The 14172-nt window shown below is 37.3% G+C and overlaps 4 protein-coding genes and 1 long non-coding RNA gene across 6 annotated transcripts; 2 read left to right on the top strand and 3 right to left on the bottom strand.

Annotated features, from left to right (window-relative positions):
• Positions 1–470: 470 nt before the first annotated feature.
• Positions 471–2604, bottom strand: LOC18590089 (elongation factor 1-alpha-like). The gene is made up of 3 exons (XM_007015404.3): positions 2462–2604; positions 1699–2182; positions 471–1614 (listed from the first exon to the last, which is right to left on the bottom strand). The coding sequence occupies exons 2-3, from the start codon at positions 2158–2160 to the stop codon at positions 727–729; spliced, it is 1350 nt and encodes a 449-aa protein (XP_007015466.1). The 5' UTR covers positions 2161–2182; positions 2462–2604; the 3' UTR covers positions 471–726.
• Positions 2605–3096: 492 nt separating this feature from the next.
• Positions 3097–9706, bottom strand: LOC108663453 (uncharacterized). The gene is made up of 2 exons (XR_001929473.2): positions 9603–9706; positions 3097–3487 (listed from the first exon to the last, which is right to left on the bottom strand). It is a non-coding gene; the product is annotated as an uncharacterized LOC108663453 (long non-coding RNA).
• LOC18590088 (uncharacterized) lies at positions 4310–5598 on the top strand. The gene has a single exon (XM_018127477.2). The coding sequence runs from the start codon at positions 4365–4367 to the stop codon at positions 5082–5084; it is 720 nt and encodes a 239-aa protein (XP_017982966.2). The 5' UTR covers positions 4310–4364; the 3' UTR covers positions 5085–5598.
• LOC18590087 (pentatricopeptide repeat-containing protein At2g27800, mitochondrial-like) lies at positions 5743–9648 on the bottom strand. Of its 2 annotated transcripts, none has more exons than XM_088810054.1 (2): positions 8121–9648; positions 5743–7579 (listed from the first exon to the last, which is right to left on the bottom strand). In XM_088810054.1, exon 1 carries the CDS (start codon positions 9445–9447, stop codon positions 8158–8160), a length of 1290 nt encoding a protein of 429 aa, XP_088666180.1. In that variant the 5' UTR covers positions 9448–9648; the 3' UTR covers positions 5743–7579; positions 8121–8157. The 2 variants fall into 2 exon arrangements, with proteins under 2 accessions (XP_088666180.1, XP_017982929.2); XM_018127440.2 differs by having other exon boundaries at positions 8139–9646.
• A 1553-nt stretch (positions 9707–11259) lies between the features above and the next one.
• Positions 11260–13796, top strand: LOC18590086 (elongation factor 1-alpha). The gene is made up of 3 exons (XM_018127438.2): positions 11260–11418; positions 11978–12448; positions 12531–13796. The coding sequence occupies exons 2-3, from the start codon at positions 11987–11989 to the stop codon at positions 13416–13418; spliced, it is 1350 nt and encodes a 449-aa protein (XP_017982927.2). The 5' UTR covers positions 11260–11418; positions 11978–11986; the 3' UTR covers positions 13419–13796.
• The last annotated feature ends 376 nt before the right edge of the window (positions 13797–14172 follow it).

The following is a 14172-nucleotide window of genomic DNA, read 5'->3' as shown; positions in this document are numbered from 1 at the left end:
TTTTTGTTTGATATCTTTTTCTAAAACACAGCCTCCGAAATTGAGACATTGCATGCAAGGTTGGACGAACTTCTACCAGAACTATTGCCAAGAGAACTGTTTTTTACTTGGATTGTTTGCTTCAAAACATAAATATCAAGTATAGGATTATTTCAGCTTCTGAATTGTCAACCATTGATGTTTGATATGTTCGCTAGAGACACTTTCCACGAGTAAAAATTCGTTACAATTAGAATGACTGCCCGAGAGAAAGAATTATGGCTTTCTATCATTTTTTTTCCCCTAGTATTTTGAAAAATTAATGTAATGCAAATTTTATCAGATTCGTACAGAAGAACCAAATCAGCGTACAAAATGACAGATCAACCAGAATTCAAAGAACCCTAAACAGAACAAGAACGTCAGGCATAAATAGGCATAGAAACAGAACAAAATATTAATGATAGTTCCGCAAAAACTGACACAAAACGTCTAAAGATGCTTAGGCAAACCAAAGCATCGCAATTTTTAATCCTCCACAAAACAGGTAAAACGAAAGTGCTAAGAATGCCACCGCCTATCAAGTACCCAATTCTGAAAATCGCTACTCAAATTCAAAGGCAAGAAAATACATATAACGACATGCAAAACTTTTGAAAGACTGAGAATAACCAGTTTCTTAAAACTATAACCAGGATAGAACACTCCTTGCGCCCAAACGCCAAGAGAATAGAGCTGTTGCGTTGTTCACTTTCCACCCTTCTTAGCTGCAGACTTGGTGACCTTGGCACCTGTTGGATCCTTCTTCTCAACATTCTTAATAACACCAACAGCCACAGTCTGCCGCATGTCCCTCACAGCAAAACGTCCCAATGGTGGGTACTCAGAGAATGTCTCCACAACCATGGGCTTGGTGGGAACCATCTTCACCATACCGGCATCACCATTCTTCAAGAACTTGGGTTCCTTCTCAAGCTCCTTGCCAGATCGCCGGTCAATCTTGGTCAGCAACTCAGAAAACTTGACAGCAATGTGGGAGGTGTGACAGTCGAGGACTGGGGCATAACCATTACCAATCTGGCCGGGGTGGTTCATGATGATGACCTGAGAGGTGAAGCTGGCAGCCTCCTTGGCAGGATCATCCTTGGAGTTAGAAGCAACGAAACCACGCTTGAGATCCTTAACAGCAACATTCTTCACATTGAACCCTACATTGTCACCAGGGAGAGCCTCCTGGAGAGCTTCGTGGTGCATCTCAACAGACTTAACTTCAGTGGTAAGACCAGAAGGACCAAAGGTCACAACCATACCAGGCTTCAAGATACCAGTCTCAACACGACCGACTGGGACAGTTCCAATACCACCAATCTTGTACACGTCCTGAAGTGGGAGACGGAGGGGCTTGTCGGAGGGCCTCTTGGGCTCATTGATCTGGTCAAGAGCCTCAAGAAGAGTAGGGCCCTTGTACCAGTCAAGGTTGGTAGACCTTTCAATCATGTTGTCACCCTCGAAACCGGAAATGGGAACAAATGGAATTTTATCTGGGTTGTAACCCACCTTCTTCAAGTAAGAAGAGACTTCCTTCACAATTTCATCATACCGAGCCTTGGAGTACTTAGGGGTAGTGGCATCCATCTACACATATTAAATAAACAAAAATAAATTTAATGTGTAATTAAAGCAATCAAATGGTAACAATAGGCTTGCTATAAATCCAACCTTGTTGCAGCAGCAAATCATTTGCTTGACACCAAGGGTAAAGGCAAGCAAAGCGTGCTCACGAGTCTGACCGTCCTTGGAAATACCAGCCTCGAAACCACCAGTGGTGGAATCAATAATCAAGACAGCACAGTCAGCCTGTGAGGTACCAGTGATCATGTTCTTGATAAAGTCACGATGTCCAGGAGCATCGATCACTGTGCAGTAGTACTTGGTGGTCTCGAACTTCCACAAGGCGATATCGATGGTAATACCACGCTCACGCTCGGCCTTGAGCTTGTCAAGCACCCAAGCATACTTGAACGACCTCTTGTTCATCTCAGCAGCTTCCTTCTCGAACCTCTCGATCACACGCTTGTCGATACCACCGAGCTTGTAGATCAAGTGACCGGTGGTGGTCGACTTACCAGAATCGACGTGGCCGATGACCACGATGCTAATGTGAACCTTTTCCTTACCCATTCTGATTCACTGGGAAACAAATCTAAGAAAGGCAAAGCAAAGGGTTACTAAAACATAAGTAAAAGACATTTCCCAATATTCCAATTTCCACAAGAATAACATAACAATAACTGAAAAAAACAGTAACCCAAAATAAAATTAAGTAAGACTGAGATGTCTGAATTGAAAAGATTTGAGCATAGCATTGGTTTCAGAAACTACCAGATCTACACAACTCATTCTAAAAACAAAGAAAAAAGAAACCAGAATTTACAAAAGGAATAATATTGATGAAGTAATGAAGAAGGAAAAAGGTTTGAACCTTGTCGAAAGAAATGAAGAAACAAGGAAGAGCCGCCTTGGAGATTGATCGAAAGAGAGGTTGAGGAACGCAGACTGGAGGAAGAGCTGTGGCTTTAAAGCGAGTTTTAGCCGACATAGTTCTTGTTTTGAGTTTAGGGTTTCTCTCCTCGCCGTTGGATTTCAAGGGTCCTCCATCCAACGGTTATGGATTAAAGTTACCACGTTGGATGTGCACATTGCTGGCATGGCATATTCTTTTTCTATTTCCTTGAAATTTCTAAAATAACCCTCCATTGATTATTGAAATTGTTGGAACATTATTTTTAAAAATAGAACATGTAATTTGTTTATTAAATAAATAATTAAATGCAATTTTTTTTATTATTTATTTAATAAGTTTTTTTTGTTTTATTCAAGTATTATTTTATGTTATTGAAAATATGGTTTTTGGAACTATTACTATGTTATTTCTTTTTTTTATATACATAACTTTAAAATTTGCACCTTCAAAAAAAAAAAAACAGTTAGGTTTGTCCAATTTATTTCACTCATTCTTAATTTCAATTCTTCATTTTTTTTTTTTTTTTGCATTCAAAGTTTCAAACACAAATTTTTTATATTTGCAATTAATAAAGATAGCAAGTAAACAAAGCCTTAAGTACAAGCACATGAAGCATCATTTTTCATGTATGCATGGCTGCCATATAAGGGCATGTCTGGTTCAAATTTGAAACCATATCACTTCTCCAAGATAATGCTAGCAATTTAGACACAACTGATGATAGAATCATTCCAAAAGCAGGATTATGCCTTCCAACAATTTTATAATTTAAAGCTGGTGCATGACAGGCCGCCCATTCCTGTAATGCATAATGACAACCAAAATATATTGAGATGGATCACTTCCCCTTTGTTTCAGTGGCTGCATACATCTCAGCAGGCTTAAACGACAACACCAGCAACCTGACCTGCTTCCCTGCCCCCTCTAGGGGTACACCATTGCAAAAGTGATATATAGTCCTCACCATCTCCAAGCCAAATATATCTGGTAAAAGCACACAATTAGACCACCATGATGAAGCATACCAATGAATGGAAAGTACTAAAGTATGACGAAAATTTGAAGGGAGTAGAATATTATTTTTATCTGGAACATTGCATTATAATCAACAGATACATAATTTCTGAAGCACAAGTGGATGCGAGCTGGTGAGCAGGATAGAGCATTATAAGATAGCTTTGGTTTGCTTAGAAAAAAATTGTTCAGCTAAAAACAAAAAGATTTTGTTCATGTATCAACTTATCAAACCTTTCTTTCCAGTACCACAACCCCAGGTATCATCAATTACTGCTGCATAAACTCAACACATGGAAAAAAGTTTGTTTGACATAATTTCGTTTTTAAAGTTAAATTGTTTCCTTCATAGCATTGTAGTAGGAAACTATGTCAGCCAATCCATAGAGATTGAGAAGGAAAAATATAATGGAAGATATTTGGGAATAAAGGAATTTTAAAGGATTTCAAATGCAGCATTGGCTGTTGACAAAAAAAAAAAAAAGAAACTGCAGCATCAAAACTTGAAGTGTGGTGTTCTTAATTGTCTATGACCAGGATAGCCCTCTAGGTCAGACACGATTCCAATTACAACTTTACTTTGCTTGCTCGTACACACACGGGGTTTAAGGGGTTAGGTGCCAAAGGAAGCAAGCTAGCTCTTAGCACTATGCATACTTTGTCACAACAAAAGGTTTGGAACATACTTGTACAAGTAAACTGATATTTCGCAACAATGCAGCAAACTACAAGAGAAACAAACACATAAAAAGATAGGACAAATATCTTAAATTACCTTTTTATCCATAACATATCACATGCGAACCCAAAACCCTAAAACCAAGTAAACGTTAGACCCCTAAACCTGATGAAGACGGCAACGGGCAAAATCCTCTCTTCAACTCCGATTTCCGTCTCCAAAGCAACCAAAATCATCTCCAACTTCGCCGCTACAGACAACGGCGCGTCGCAAGCGGTCAGCGCATACCTTCGACGCGCCTCCGCTTCATTCAACGAGCTCAAACAGTTGCACAGGGAGCTCCGAAAACAGTCGAAATCGGATCGCAAGCACAAGAAGTCCAAGTCTGAGGCCGCAGTGGAAGGTGCCGGCGAGTCGAGTCTAGAACCGAGTGTGTTCAACTTGACTCGTGGTGCTGTGGAGCTGAGTCAAGAGGCGAGTCATGGGTATGGGGATAGCGAGGGAAAGAAGCATAAGAACAAGAAGAAGATAGAGAAGGGTGAGGTTGGTAATGTCGGGGATGGTGAAGGCAAAAGTGCAATTGAGGATGGAGAGAGCAAGAGGAAGAAGGAGAAGAATGAGGTTTGTAACTCTGAGGAAGATGAGGAAAAAATGGTAATCGAGGAACCAAGTGAGAAAAAGAAGCATAAGAGGGAGAAAAGTGGCCGAAAAATTGAAAATTTTCAGAGAAATGGGGTGAAAATTGAGGAGGGTGAAATGAGACATGAAGCAGAAGGGCAATGGGAGAACAAGAAGAAACGGAAGAGTAGAGAGATTGGGGAGGGAATTGAAAATGATTCTTCTTCAGAGCCAAGGAAGAAGAAGATTAAAAACGAAGTGGATAGTTGATTGATTTGAGGCAATGGAGCAACTTTTGTTGTTGTTGTTTCTTATGGCAGCCTGGAAGGCTTTGGTTTGGAGGCAATTCTTAGCTCCGCGGTTAAAATGCGTAATCATTTTTGGATAATCTTTTCCATCATACTGTTGAGGAAATATGTTTGTTAATTTAGAATGATTGAAATCAATTGATGGTTAATTTCTTATAGCTGTTTCTGCTTCTCACTGGATTTTATATCGTGCCAAAGATACGCATGATCGTTGACAAAGTAGGAAGTGGCTTTGATGCATGCTTTATGTAAGGTATTATACTCACATAATCGCCATTGATAATGTAATTGAAGCAGGTTCTGTATCAGGAAGAACAACTTTGATGCTTGCAAATTGCCATTAATGAGTGGCTCTTGATGGTGTTTAGGCATGTTAGAACCATATTGTTGCTTCTTGAATGTTGATAGAGTTTCAAATGCTGATAGTTTTGTAGTCTAGAAGTTCAGACTAAGAAATCTATTCTCACCGACTATAATGCTGCTTGAATTATGGTACTGGTTTGATGATTTCGTTTGCAATTTCAAACTAACATTATGCATAACAGATCTTTCTCCTATTCAAAAGTAAGGCAAATTTGCTGTTGAAGGAACAATCTTTCTCTTGAAACAATTCAAAAATATAATCAATGGAGAATTTTTTATAAAATAATTAGACATTGACTCAATCAATACCAGCCAGTATTGTGCCTTCCAGCCTTCACATTACAAACTTTTTTTTTTTTTGAAAATTAAAAGAAGAATATCATTAAAAAGCTGGGAATTTTGTTTTCCCCTTTACAAGGGCCATGGCGAGCAACCAGGCCGAACAAGAAGAATATTGGTTGGTATGCCCTTAACCTGTAACAGTATACACTCCCAATACTCCTATTCAAAAGACAAAAACAGCTCCTCACATCGCTCTGAACCTTCCTTGTACATCTGATTAGAGCAACAAAAATCCTGAATCTTCCTACTTGAAGCCATACACCTTAGGGACAAAACAAAACGATCACAAATCCGCAAGACCAACACAATATCAGTCAACAATTTGAACAACATTCACCCTTTCCAGAGAACCATCAACATCAATCCTAACTGAAAACAACTCTCCTTCCATCATCAAGTGCCCAACACAGAATCTCCTGACATTCCAGTGGCACATTCAAAAAAGGACGCTAACAGTAGAAGGTGATCCTTACTGAAAAACCCGCAGGAATCCTGGATGCAGAAGAACTCCTTCCTTTGCAAGATTGGCACATTACAAACTTATTTTTAGCCAAGACCAAGCAAGAATAACTGCTTTAATGAATCCATACACTAAGTAACTTTGCGGATGTTGTCTCAATAACCAGATTATGTTAAAAAAGGCCAAAATCAAACATATTAACAGCAAGGAAACCTAGCCTACAGATTATCTATCTAAAGCTCATTGTTGAAATGAGGCATAACTATATGGCTTGATACCTTCATAGATTCCAGATGCTACCAGTCACAAGTTCTCACCTAAGAGTTTAGTTCAGTTACAATCTAGAAAATAATCAATGGTGCTCCAATATGGTTTAATAAAAACCCCCTGCAGAATTTTTTTTCTTTTTATCTTAGAGAAAAGGAAAGGCATTTAAGAACAACAAGGAGAATGCACTTTCAATAAAATAATACTAATAATAATGCTGTTTGATGTATCAACACCTTAAGCAACATTCAATGACCATTCTGATACCAAACAATAGTCCCTTGCACAAAATCCAATTGCTCTTTACATAATGCAGAAAATGTGGTTAACATATGTAATAAGATGTAAGACAAGTTATGATAGAATATGATGGAGGCTAGTCAGAGAGCTTTCTTCATATTTGCTACAATGATGCATAAATTATTGAAGACTAAGGAGTAAGGATGCATTTTCAAGAACCGAAAATAGTGATATAACAATTAAGCCATTTATGTAAAAACGGAAAATGGAAAACCAATTCAAGAGCCCAATCAAAGAGTTTCTAATTCGCAAATATGAAACAATAATTGCTCCTAACATAGTGCACAAGGTAGGACTCAACCATCTAAGAATATGCTCACAAAATCCAAAAATGTAGGATCATATATGTAGGTCCCCCATTAGATAATCCACTTCTATGGGACCATAACTATGTAAAAACTTCATATATGTGAATACCATTTTCACCATCATTCCCTAAATAATGACAAGACACATAAGAAGTTCTAAATAAAGTCATTCCTTTGACTCTTATTATCTTATTAACTGCTGGCACAGCCAAGATTTTACATCTATAAATCTAAATAATTTGAAATAAAAATGGTACACAAGTAAAACTTGTATGTTGATCAAGTACCAAGTTGTACCTTCACAAAAAAATATCAAGTGGCAGTAGCAACCTCCAACTCATTGGAAGGTTTTCTCCATAATTCAAACATGATTTGAATGTCAAACTGCATGGAAAGTGATTGTTTACGCCAACATTACTGCAAACACCAAAGAAGCACAAATTCCGAAACTCTCTTAGACTACATAAATTATAAGTTGTTTCATCAAATAAACATTTTTCAGCCAATCAAATATCCTGGAAGATAGCAAAAACCAATAATAATACTATAAAGTAGGAACTCCATGATAGAGTGAGCTCTTCCATGGATATTTCATAGATGTACTTTTCATCTAGCTTAACCTTAACATCATCATATTTCATGAGACTGCAAATCTAAATTTTTTTTTTTTGAAAGGTGAGTGCAAATCTAAATTGAATAAACAAGTTTAAACAATAGAAGTATAAAAATCATTAAAAGCATGCTTTTGAGTTTTCACTGTCAATATATCATCTATATCATACATATGACCTGAAAATAAGTGCAACCTCAGGAAAAGCTGCCAATTACTCACAGGTAAGAGCTCCTAGATTTGCGCTTAGGCCAAAAGTGCATATTTCTAGTGGTTGGCTTTGAAATAAATACCAAATAAATAACGATTTATGCATTTAAAACAGAAAATATCATGCATAAAAATTACCAATTCTGTGTGCTATACCTAATCTGGCTTCTGCATTTCAATTTCCAAAATCATCCTCCATTGCATATAGAAGTTTCCTATAAGTATGCCCATCAACAAGATCTTTATCTTGCAACTCTTTTAACAATCCCGTGGCCTCCTCAGCCCTTCCTCTTCTGCAGATCTCATCCAAGATTGTTCTGTATGTTATGAAATCAGCAGACTTTCTCTTCTCAATCATCTCTCTTAGGTAATGTAGTGCTTCCTCAACCTCTCCAGAAAGTGCCAAAGCATTCACAAGGGAGTTGTACGATTTACTGCTAGGAACAAACCCATTTTTCTTCATTTCGTTGCACAATTCCCTAGCATTATTGGTTCTACCTTGTGCACATAACCCGTAAATCAGAAAATCATAGGAATAAGAATTAGGCAGACACTTATAGACCACACCCATCTGGTGAAACACTCGTAGAGCATCATTAACATGAAGTGAAAGCACATATCCCTTTATCATAGAATTCAATGAGAAAACATCAGGCTCAATCCCATCATTGACCATTTGCCTGAACAGACACCTAATAGTCTCCATGTACATATGATTTATATAGGAATCTCTTCCCCTACTCAACATTGCTGTGAAAAGAATGTTATATGTTCTAATAGACGGCCTGCAATCCAACTTTCTATTGTTCCTCATATGCTTAAAAATATTCACAGCTCTAGTCAACTTCCTGGCTTCCGTAAAAAAGTATATGATGGTATTATAAAGAGGCTCAGAACCAAATGTACGAAGGGCAAGCACCTGGTTAACAACAACATCCATTTCTTCATACATTTTCGCTACACCAATCTTCTTTATGGTAATATGATAAGTGGAAACATCATGCCTAAACCTAGGCTGCTGCACCGCCCAATTAAATAACTCCCAACATACTAAAGGATCTTCTTCTAGAGTTATCACATTACATAGGTCTTCAGCAGTGAACCTAGGCAGGAGCTGGGAAACCGCCTTCTCAAATTTTGGTTGATCAAGAACAGGTTTGCTACTAGCTTTTAATCTCTTATTAATTCTTCTTCTAAATGATCTAGATGGGGCTCTAGTTGAGTAAAAACAAGTGAAAGAATTATAACAAAATGGGTGTAAATTTGCAGTGGGAGATATAACGGACAATGGGTCAATTTGGGTAAAGCCTAAAAGGCTTTCTTTAGGCTTAAAGTCTTTGATAAAGGGATTCAGATAAGAAGAAAAAACAGAGTAATAAGGGAAATTGTGAAAAGGGTTCGTAGAAATAAAAATCTTTGTTTTATGGTAGAAATTCCTCAAGCAATCTCTATGAAGAGAAATCATATTATTATTTATTGAAAGAAATTGCAGCTGGCTTGATTGCTAGATTAATATCGAAGTAACAAATTTTTTTCTTTTAGCAGGTGGGAAATCTGTATATATATTTTATTTAATCAGAGAGAATGAATATGAGAAGAGAGACAGAGAGAGAATCTAACCTTAAAACGTGTTGGAGCTGCGACAACTAGAGAAAGACACAAAAACTGGAGTAAAACACAACTGTTAAGTGGTGATGGTGAAGACTGAAATATTTCTTCTCCAATTCTGCTCCACGCTGCACAATATTCATGGGCCTCAGCTAGTCAGCCCAAATGCCTTTTTTCCTTTGGTCCGAGATAGTCGAATCTAACCGTCCAAACAAATCCACAATTGAACTATTATTTGAATTTTACACTTTAAAAATATTTATATTTTGAATAAAATAGCTTCACTCTTCAATTTTAATCAAAATTCTAAATACGTTCATTTATTTTCGAAATAGATATTGTACTTAAAAAAATATCTTTTACTAGACATATAGGTTCATCTGTTAATAAATCGTTAATATTTTTGTTAATTTGATAATATTAAAAATTAATTTTACTTTTTATTAATTTTAAAAATTACTATTATATAATTTTTTAAAAAAATCAAAAAACACTGATTCCTTGCTCATTGAATTTTTTTAAAACATTTATATAATAAGAATTTTTAAAAATTAATAAAAAAACTATTTTAATTCTTTCATATTTTCAAAGAACGATGTTTATATTTTTAGAACAAATTATCTATATTTAATATTAATAGACTTAAATGAAATTATGCCTACAAATTAAAAAATGAAGATAGTTTATCTCCATCTTTTTATATAGATATTATTTAAAAATAAATGTTCACATGCATCACATCTAATAATAAATAAAAATTATATTTGCTGTACGGATAATATAAAAATTATATACTATTAGACATGGTTAAAAGTAAAAATAAAAACTTAGAAGATTTTAAATTGATTGTTTATAGTTTAAATTGATGAAATATTCAGAGTTTGCACCATCTCTTTTAACAACAAAATGGAAATCCTTTTCCCTTCGTACCGTATCCAACATCTCACATGGTACAAATAATTGAAGTTTTGGATACAAGTACGATTATCCACGGCATTTACATGGAATAAAGGCGGAGGGAGGGGGGCTATTAGGGCTCGTCTCTCAAATTTTCAAAAATTTATAATTTTTTTTTTAATTTTTTAAAAAATTTTATAATTTTATTTTTCTAAATATTAAATTTTTTAGTTTTGTTTTATTAAACTTGAAATCTTGGTGCGTGGAATCAAATCATATCAACGAAGAAGGTGGAAATTTGATAGCCATGCACGTCATCTTAATTGTATTTTTGTTTTAAATACGATTACCTTTAATTTAGGCTTTAAAAATGTTATAATATATGTCATTAACATGATTAAGAACTTTTGGAAATTATAGTAAAAAATTAAAAAAAAATAAAATTTAACTAAAAATTAGAAAAAAACTGAGATTCCGGACGCAGAATATCAATTTGTTACTTGTAATTTTACATTTTGCAGGAATGTTGTGAACTGATTCCAGGAAATTCATAATCACATCCGTATAAGGAAGGCGGTAATGGGATTAACAACTACGCCGATGCTGGGATCCATGTAAGCGTATCCAATCACTGGCGTTATTAGTGAGAAAACGAAAACCGCCGACCTTTTAACGATACTTTCGGTACAAAATACACAGTATGTTTCCCACGCAAACACCGGCTTTGACTATAGTCAATTAAACAAAGGAATAAGGGCAATTTCGTAAACCACCAGAAATCGTCTCCTTGTGTAACCCTAGCTCTGCTGCTTTCCTCTCTATAAATATCAAAGCAAAACCCTACACTGCGCCCAGAAACTATCCATTTTTCCGCTCTTTAATTTTCTTTGTTCTTTCGGCGCCTAGGGTTTTTTGCGAGCTCCATATCAAGGTGAGAGGTCTAAGCTTAGTTTCTTCTCTTCTTTAGTTCCTTTTTTCTTATTAGTTGATCGAATATCATGAATTCAAGGCTTTGTTTTAGCTATGGAACGATTTTGTGTTGAAATTGTGAATTATGTTTCGATTTTTGAATACGTTTTTGGGATACGTGTGGTTTTTTGCTTTTCAAATTAACTGCAAGTAGATCTTTGTTCTTTGTCTCGAATCTCAGAAAAGATGAGTGGAAATTATCTAAAAATATTTCGTGGATTTATAAGGCGATACTATTATTAGACTTGGGTAAACAGCTTCTCTGGTCACGGGCTTTTAATGATTTTTCAGCCCAATCCACGAAGCCTTAGTTGAGCCCATGTGTTGTTATATGTGTGATTTATTAGTCTGAATCCGCTTAGCTCAGAGGTCAGAGCATCGCAATCTAATTGCGATAGTCATCGGTTCGACTCCGATAGCGGCTTAGAATCCATGTGAGATTCCATGTGTACTACTATTATTTTTCTATGATTTGATATATTGTGGTTTTTCTCTTTGTCTGCCATTGTTATTTCCTGCAGTGAATCAGGATGGGTAAGGAAAAGGTTCACATTAACATCGTGGTCATTGGCCACGTCGACTCTGGTAAGTCGACCACCACCGGTCACTTGATCTACAAGCTCGGTGGTATCGACAAGCGTGTGATTGAGAGGTTCGAGAAGGAAGCTGCTGAGATGAACAAGAGGTCGTTCAAGTATGCTTGGGTGCTTGACAAGCTCAAGGCCGAGCGTGAGCGTGGTATTACCATCGATATCGCCTTGTGGAAGTTTGAGACCACCAGGTACTACTGCACTGTGATCGATGCTCCTGGACATCGTGACTTTATCAAGAACATGATCACTGGTACCTCACAGGCTGACTGTGCTGTTTTGATTATTGATTCCACCACTGGTGGTTTCGAGGCTGGTATTTCCAAGGACGGTCAGACTCGTGAGCACGCTTTGCTTGCCTTTACCCTTGGTGTCAAGCAAATGATTTGCTGCTGCAACAAGGTTGGATTTATAGCAAGCCTATTGTTACCATTTGATTGCTTTAATTACACATTAAACTTATTTTTGCTTATTTAATGTGTAGATGGATGCCACTACCCCTAAGTACTCCAAGGCTAGGTATGATGAAATTGTGAAGGAAGTCTCTTCTTACTTGAAGAAGGTGGGTTACAACCCCGATAAAATTCCATTTGTTCCTATTTCCGGTTTCGAGGGTGACAACATGATTGAAAGGTCTACAAACCTTGACTGGTACAAGGGCCCTACTCTTCTTGAGGCTCTTGATCAGATCAATGAGCCCAAGAGGCCCTCCGACAAGCCCCTCCGTCTCCCACTTCAGGACGTGTACAAGATTGGTGGTATTGGAACTGTCCCAGTTGGTCGTGTTGAGACTGGTATCTTGAAGCCTGGTATGGTTGTGACCTTTGGCCCGTCTGGCCTGACCACTGAAGTTAAGTCTGTTGAGATGCACCATGAAGCTCTTCAAGAGGCTCTTCCCGGTGACAATGTTGGCTTCAATGTGAAGAATGTTGCTGTTAAGGATCTTAAGCGTGGTTTTGTTGCTTCTAACTCCAAGGATGATCCTGCCAAGGAGGCTGCCAGCTTCACTTCTCAGGTCATCATCATGAACCACCCTGGCCAAATTGGAAATGGATATGCCCCAGTCCTTGACTGTCACACCTCCCACATTGCTGTCAAGTTCGCTGAGTTGTTGACCAAGATTGACAGGCGATCTGGTAAGGAGCTTGAGAAGGAACCCAAGTTTTTGAAGAATGGTGATGCTGGTATGGTGAAGATGGTTCCCACCAAGCCCATGGTTGTGGAGACATTCTCTGAGTACCCACCATTGGGACGTTTTGCTGTGAGGGACATGCGGCAGACTGTGGCTGTTGGTGTTATTAAGAATGTTGAGAAGAAGGATCCAACAGGTGCCAAGGTCACCAAGTCTGCAGCTAAGAAGGGTGGAAAGTGAACTGTGCTGGTTAATCCTCTTGCTGTTTCCGCAGCTGATGTACTTTACCTTATTAATAGTTTAAGAGTCTTTGTTATTCTTAGTTATGATACGGTTTGTCTCTGCTATAGGGGAGTGTCTTTGTTTGTCCGTGGCTGTTCTCAGAATTGGGTGCTGGACAGACGGTGGCAGCTATAGCGTGGGGAGTGCCTTGGTTTCCCAAGGTAGCTCAAAATTTTTGTTTATGTTTTTCATTCTGCTGCGGAATTATTGTCAGTCATTGCATTATTTTGATTTTTATTGCAGACCTGCTTTTCTATTTAGTCCTAGCTACTTCATTCTGTTCAATCGCTTCCATTATCAGATTATCTATCTAGTATGAGCCCAAGGTTTGCTGTCCCCGTGTATTCTTGATTTATCGTCTACTGGCATTTCTCGGCCTGAATCCAAGGTGCATTGTGTCTCGAGATGTGTTCTCTTGATTTGGTTTTTAGGAGGAAATGGATGGGAAGAAAGCTGTATTCTGTTATGTTACTACTTGCGGTGGGAAAATTTATGCTAACTTGTTACATGTTAGATGCAGAATTCGAGAAAAAATTTAATAAAAAATAATTCTGATTTTTCAATAAAAACTTTTAATGAGAGACGTCAGTACAAAAGTAAATAAGTAGTACTACCATTTACAAACTAAATTTCAAGTTTGAGGGCTTTTCTTACATGGATGGATCGGCCCATGGGAAGGGGATTCTTGTGCATTACTTGGTCGTACCCCTGA

This window comes from Theobroma cacao, chromosome 9 (genome assembly GCF_053813885.1).
Source record: "Theobroma cacao isolate CCN51 chromosome 9, ASM5381388v1, whole genome shotgun sequence".
NCBI lineage: Eukaryota > Viridiplantae > Streptophyta > Magnoliopsida > Malvales > Malvaceae > Theobroma > Theobroma cacao.
Note: the sequence above shows the minus strand (reverse complement) of the source record. Positions and strands in the feature narration are given on the sequence as shown.

What these genes read in the sequence shown, in the direction of transcription:
- LOC18590089 (XM_007015404.3), bottom strand. Translation starts at nt 2,160, where the DNA reads ATGGGTAAGGAAAAGGTTCACATTAGCATCGTGGTCATCGGCCACGTC. An exon ending in TGATTTGCTGCTGCAACAAG is followed by an intron (nt 1,615 to 1,698) that starts GTTGGATTTATA and finishes TAATATGTGTAG; the next exon opens with ATGGATGCCACTACCCCTAA.
- LOC18590088 (XM_018127477.2), top strand. Translation starts at nt 4,365, where the DNA reads ATGAAGACGGCAACGGGCAAAATCCTCTCTTCAACTCCGATTTCCGTC.
- LOC18590087 (XM_088810054.1), bottom strand. Translation starts at nt 9,447, where the DNA reads ATGATTTCTCTTCATAGAGATTGCTTGAGGAATTTCTACCATAAAACA.
- LOC18590086 (XM_018127438.2), top strand. Translation starts at nt 11,987, where the DNA reads ATGGGTAAGGAAAAGGTTCACATTAACATCGTGGTCATTGGCCACGTC. An exon ending in TGATTTGCTGCTGCAACAAG is followed by an intron (nt 12,449 to 12,530) that starts GTTGGATTTATA and finishes TTTAATGTGTAG; the next exon opens with ATGGATGCCACTACCCCTAA.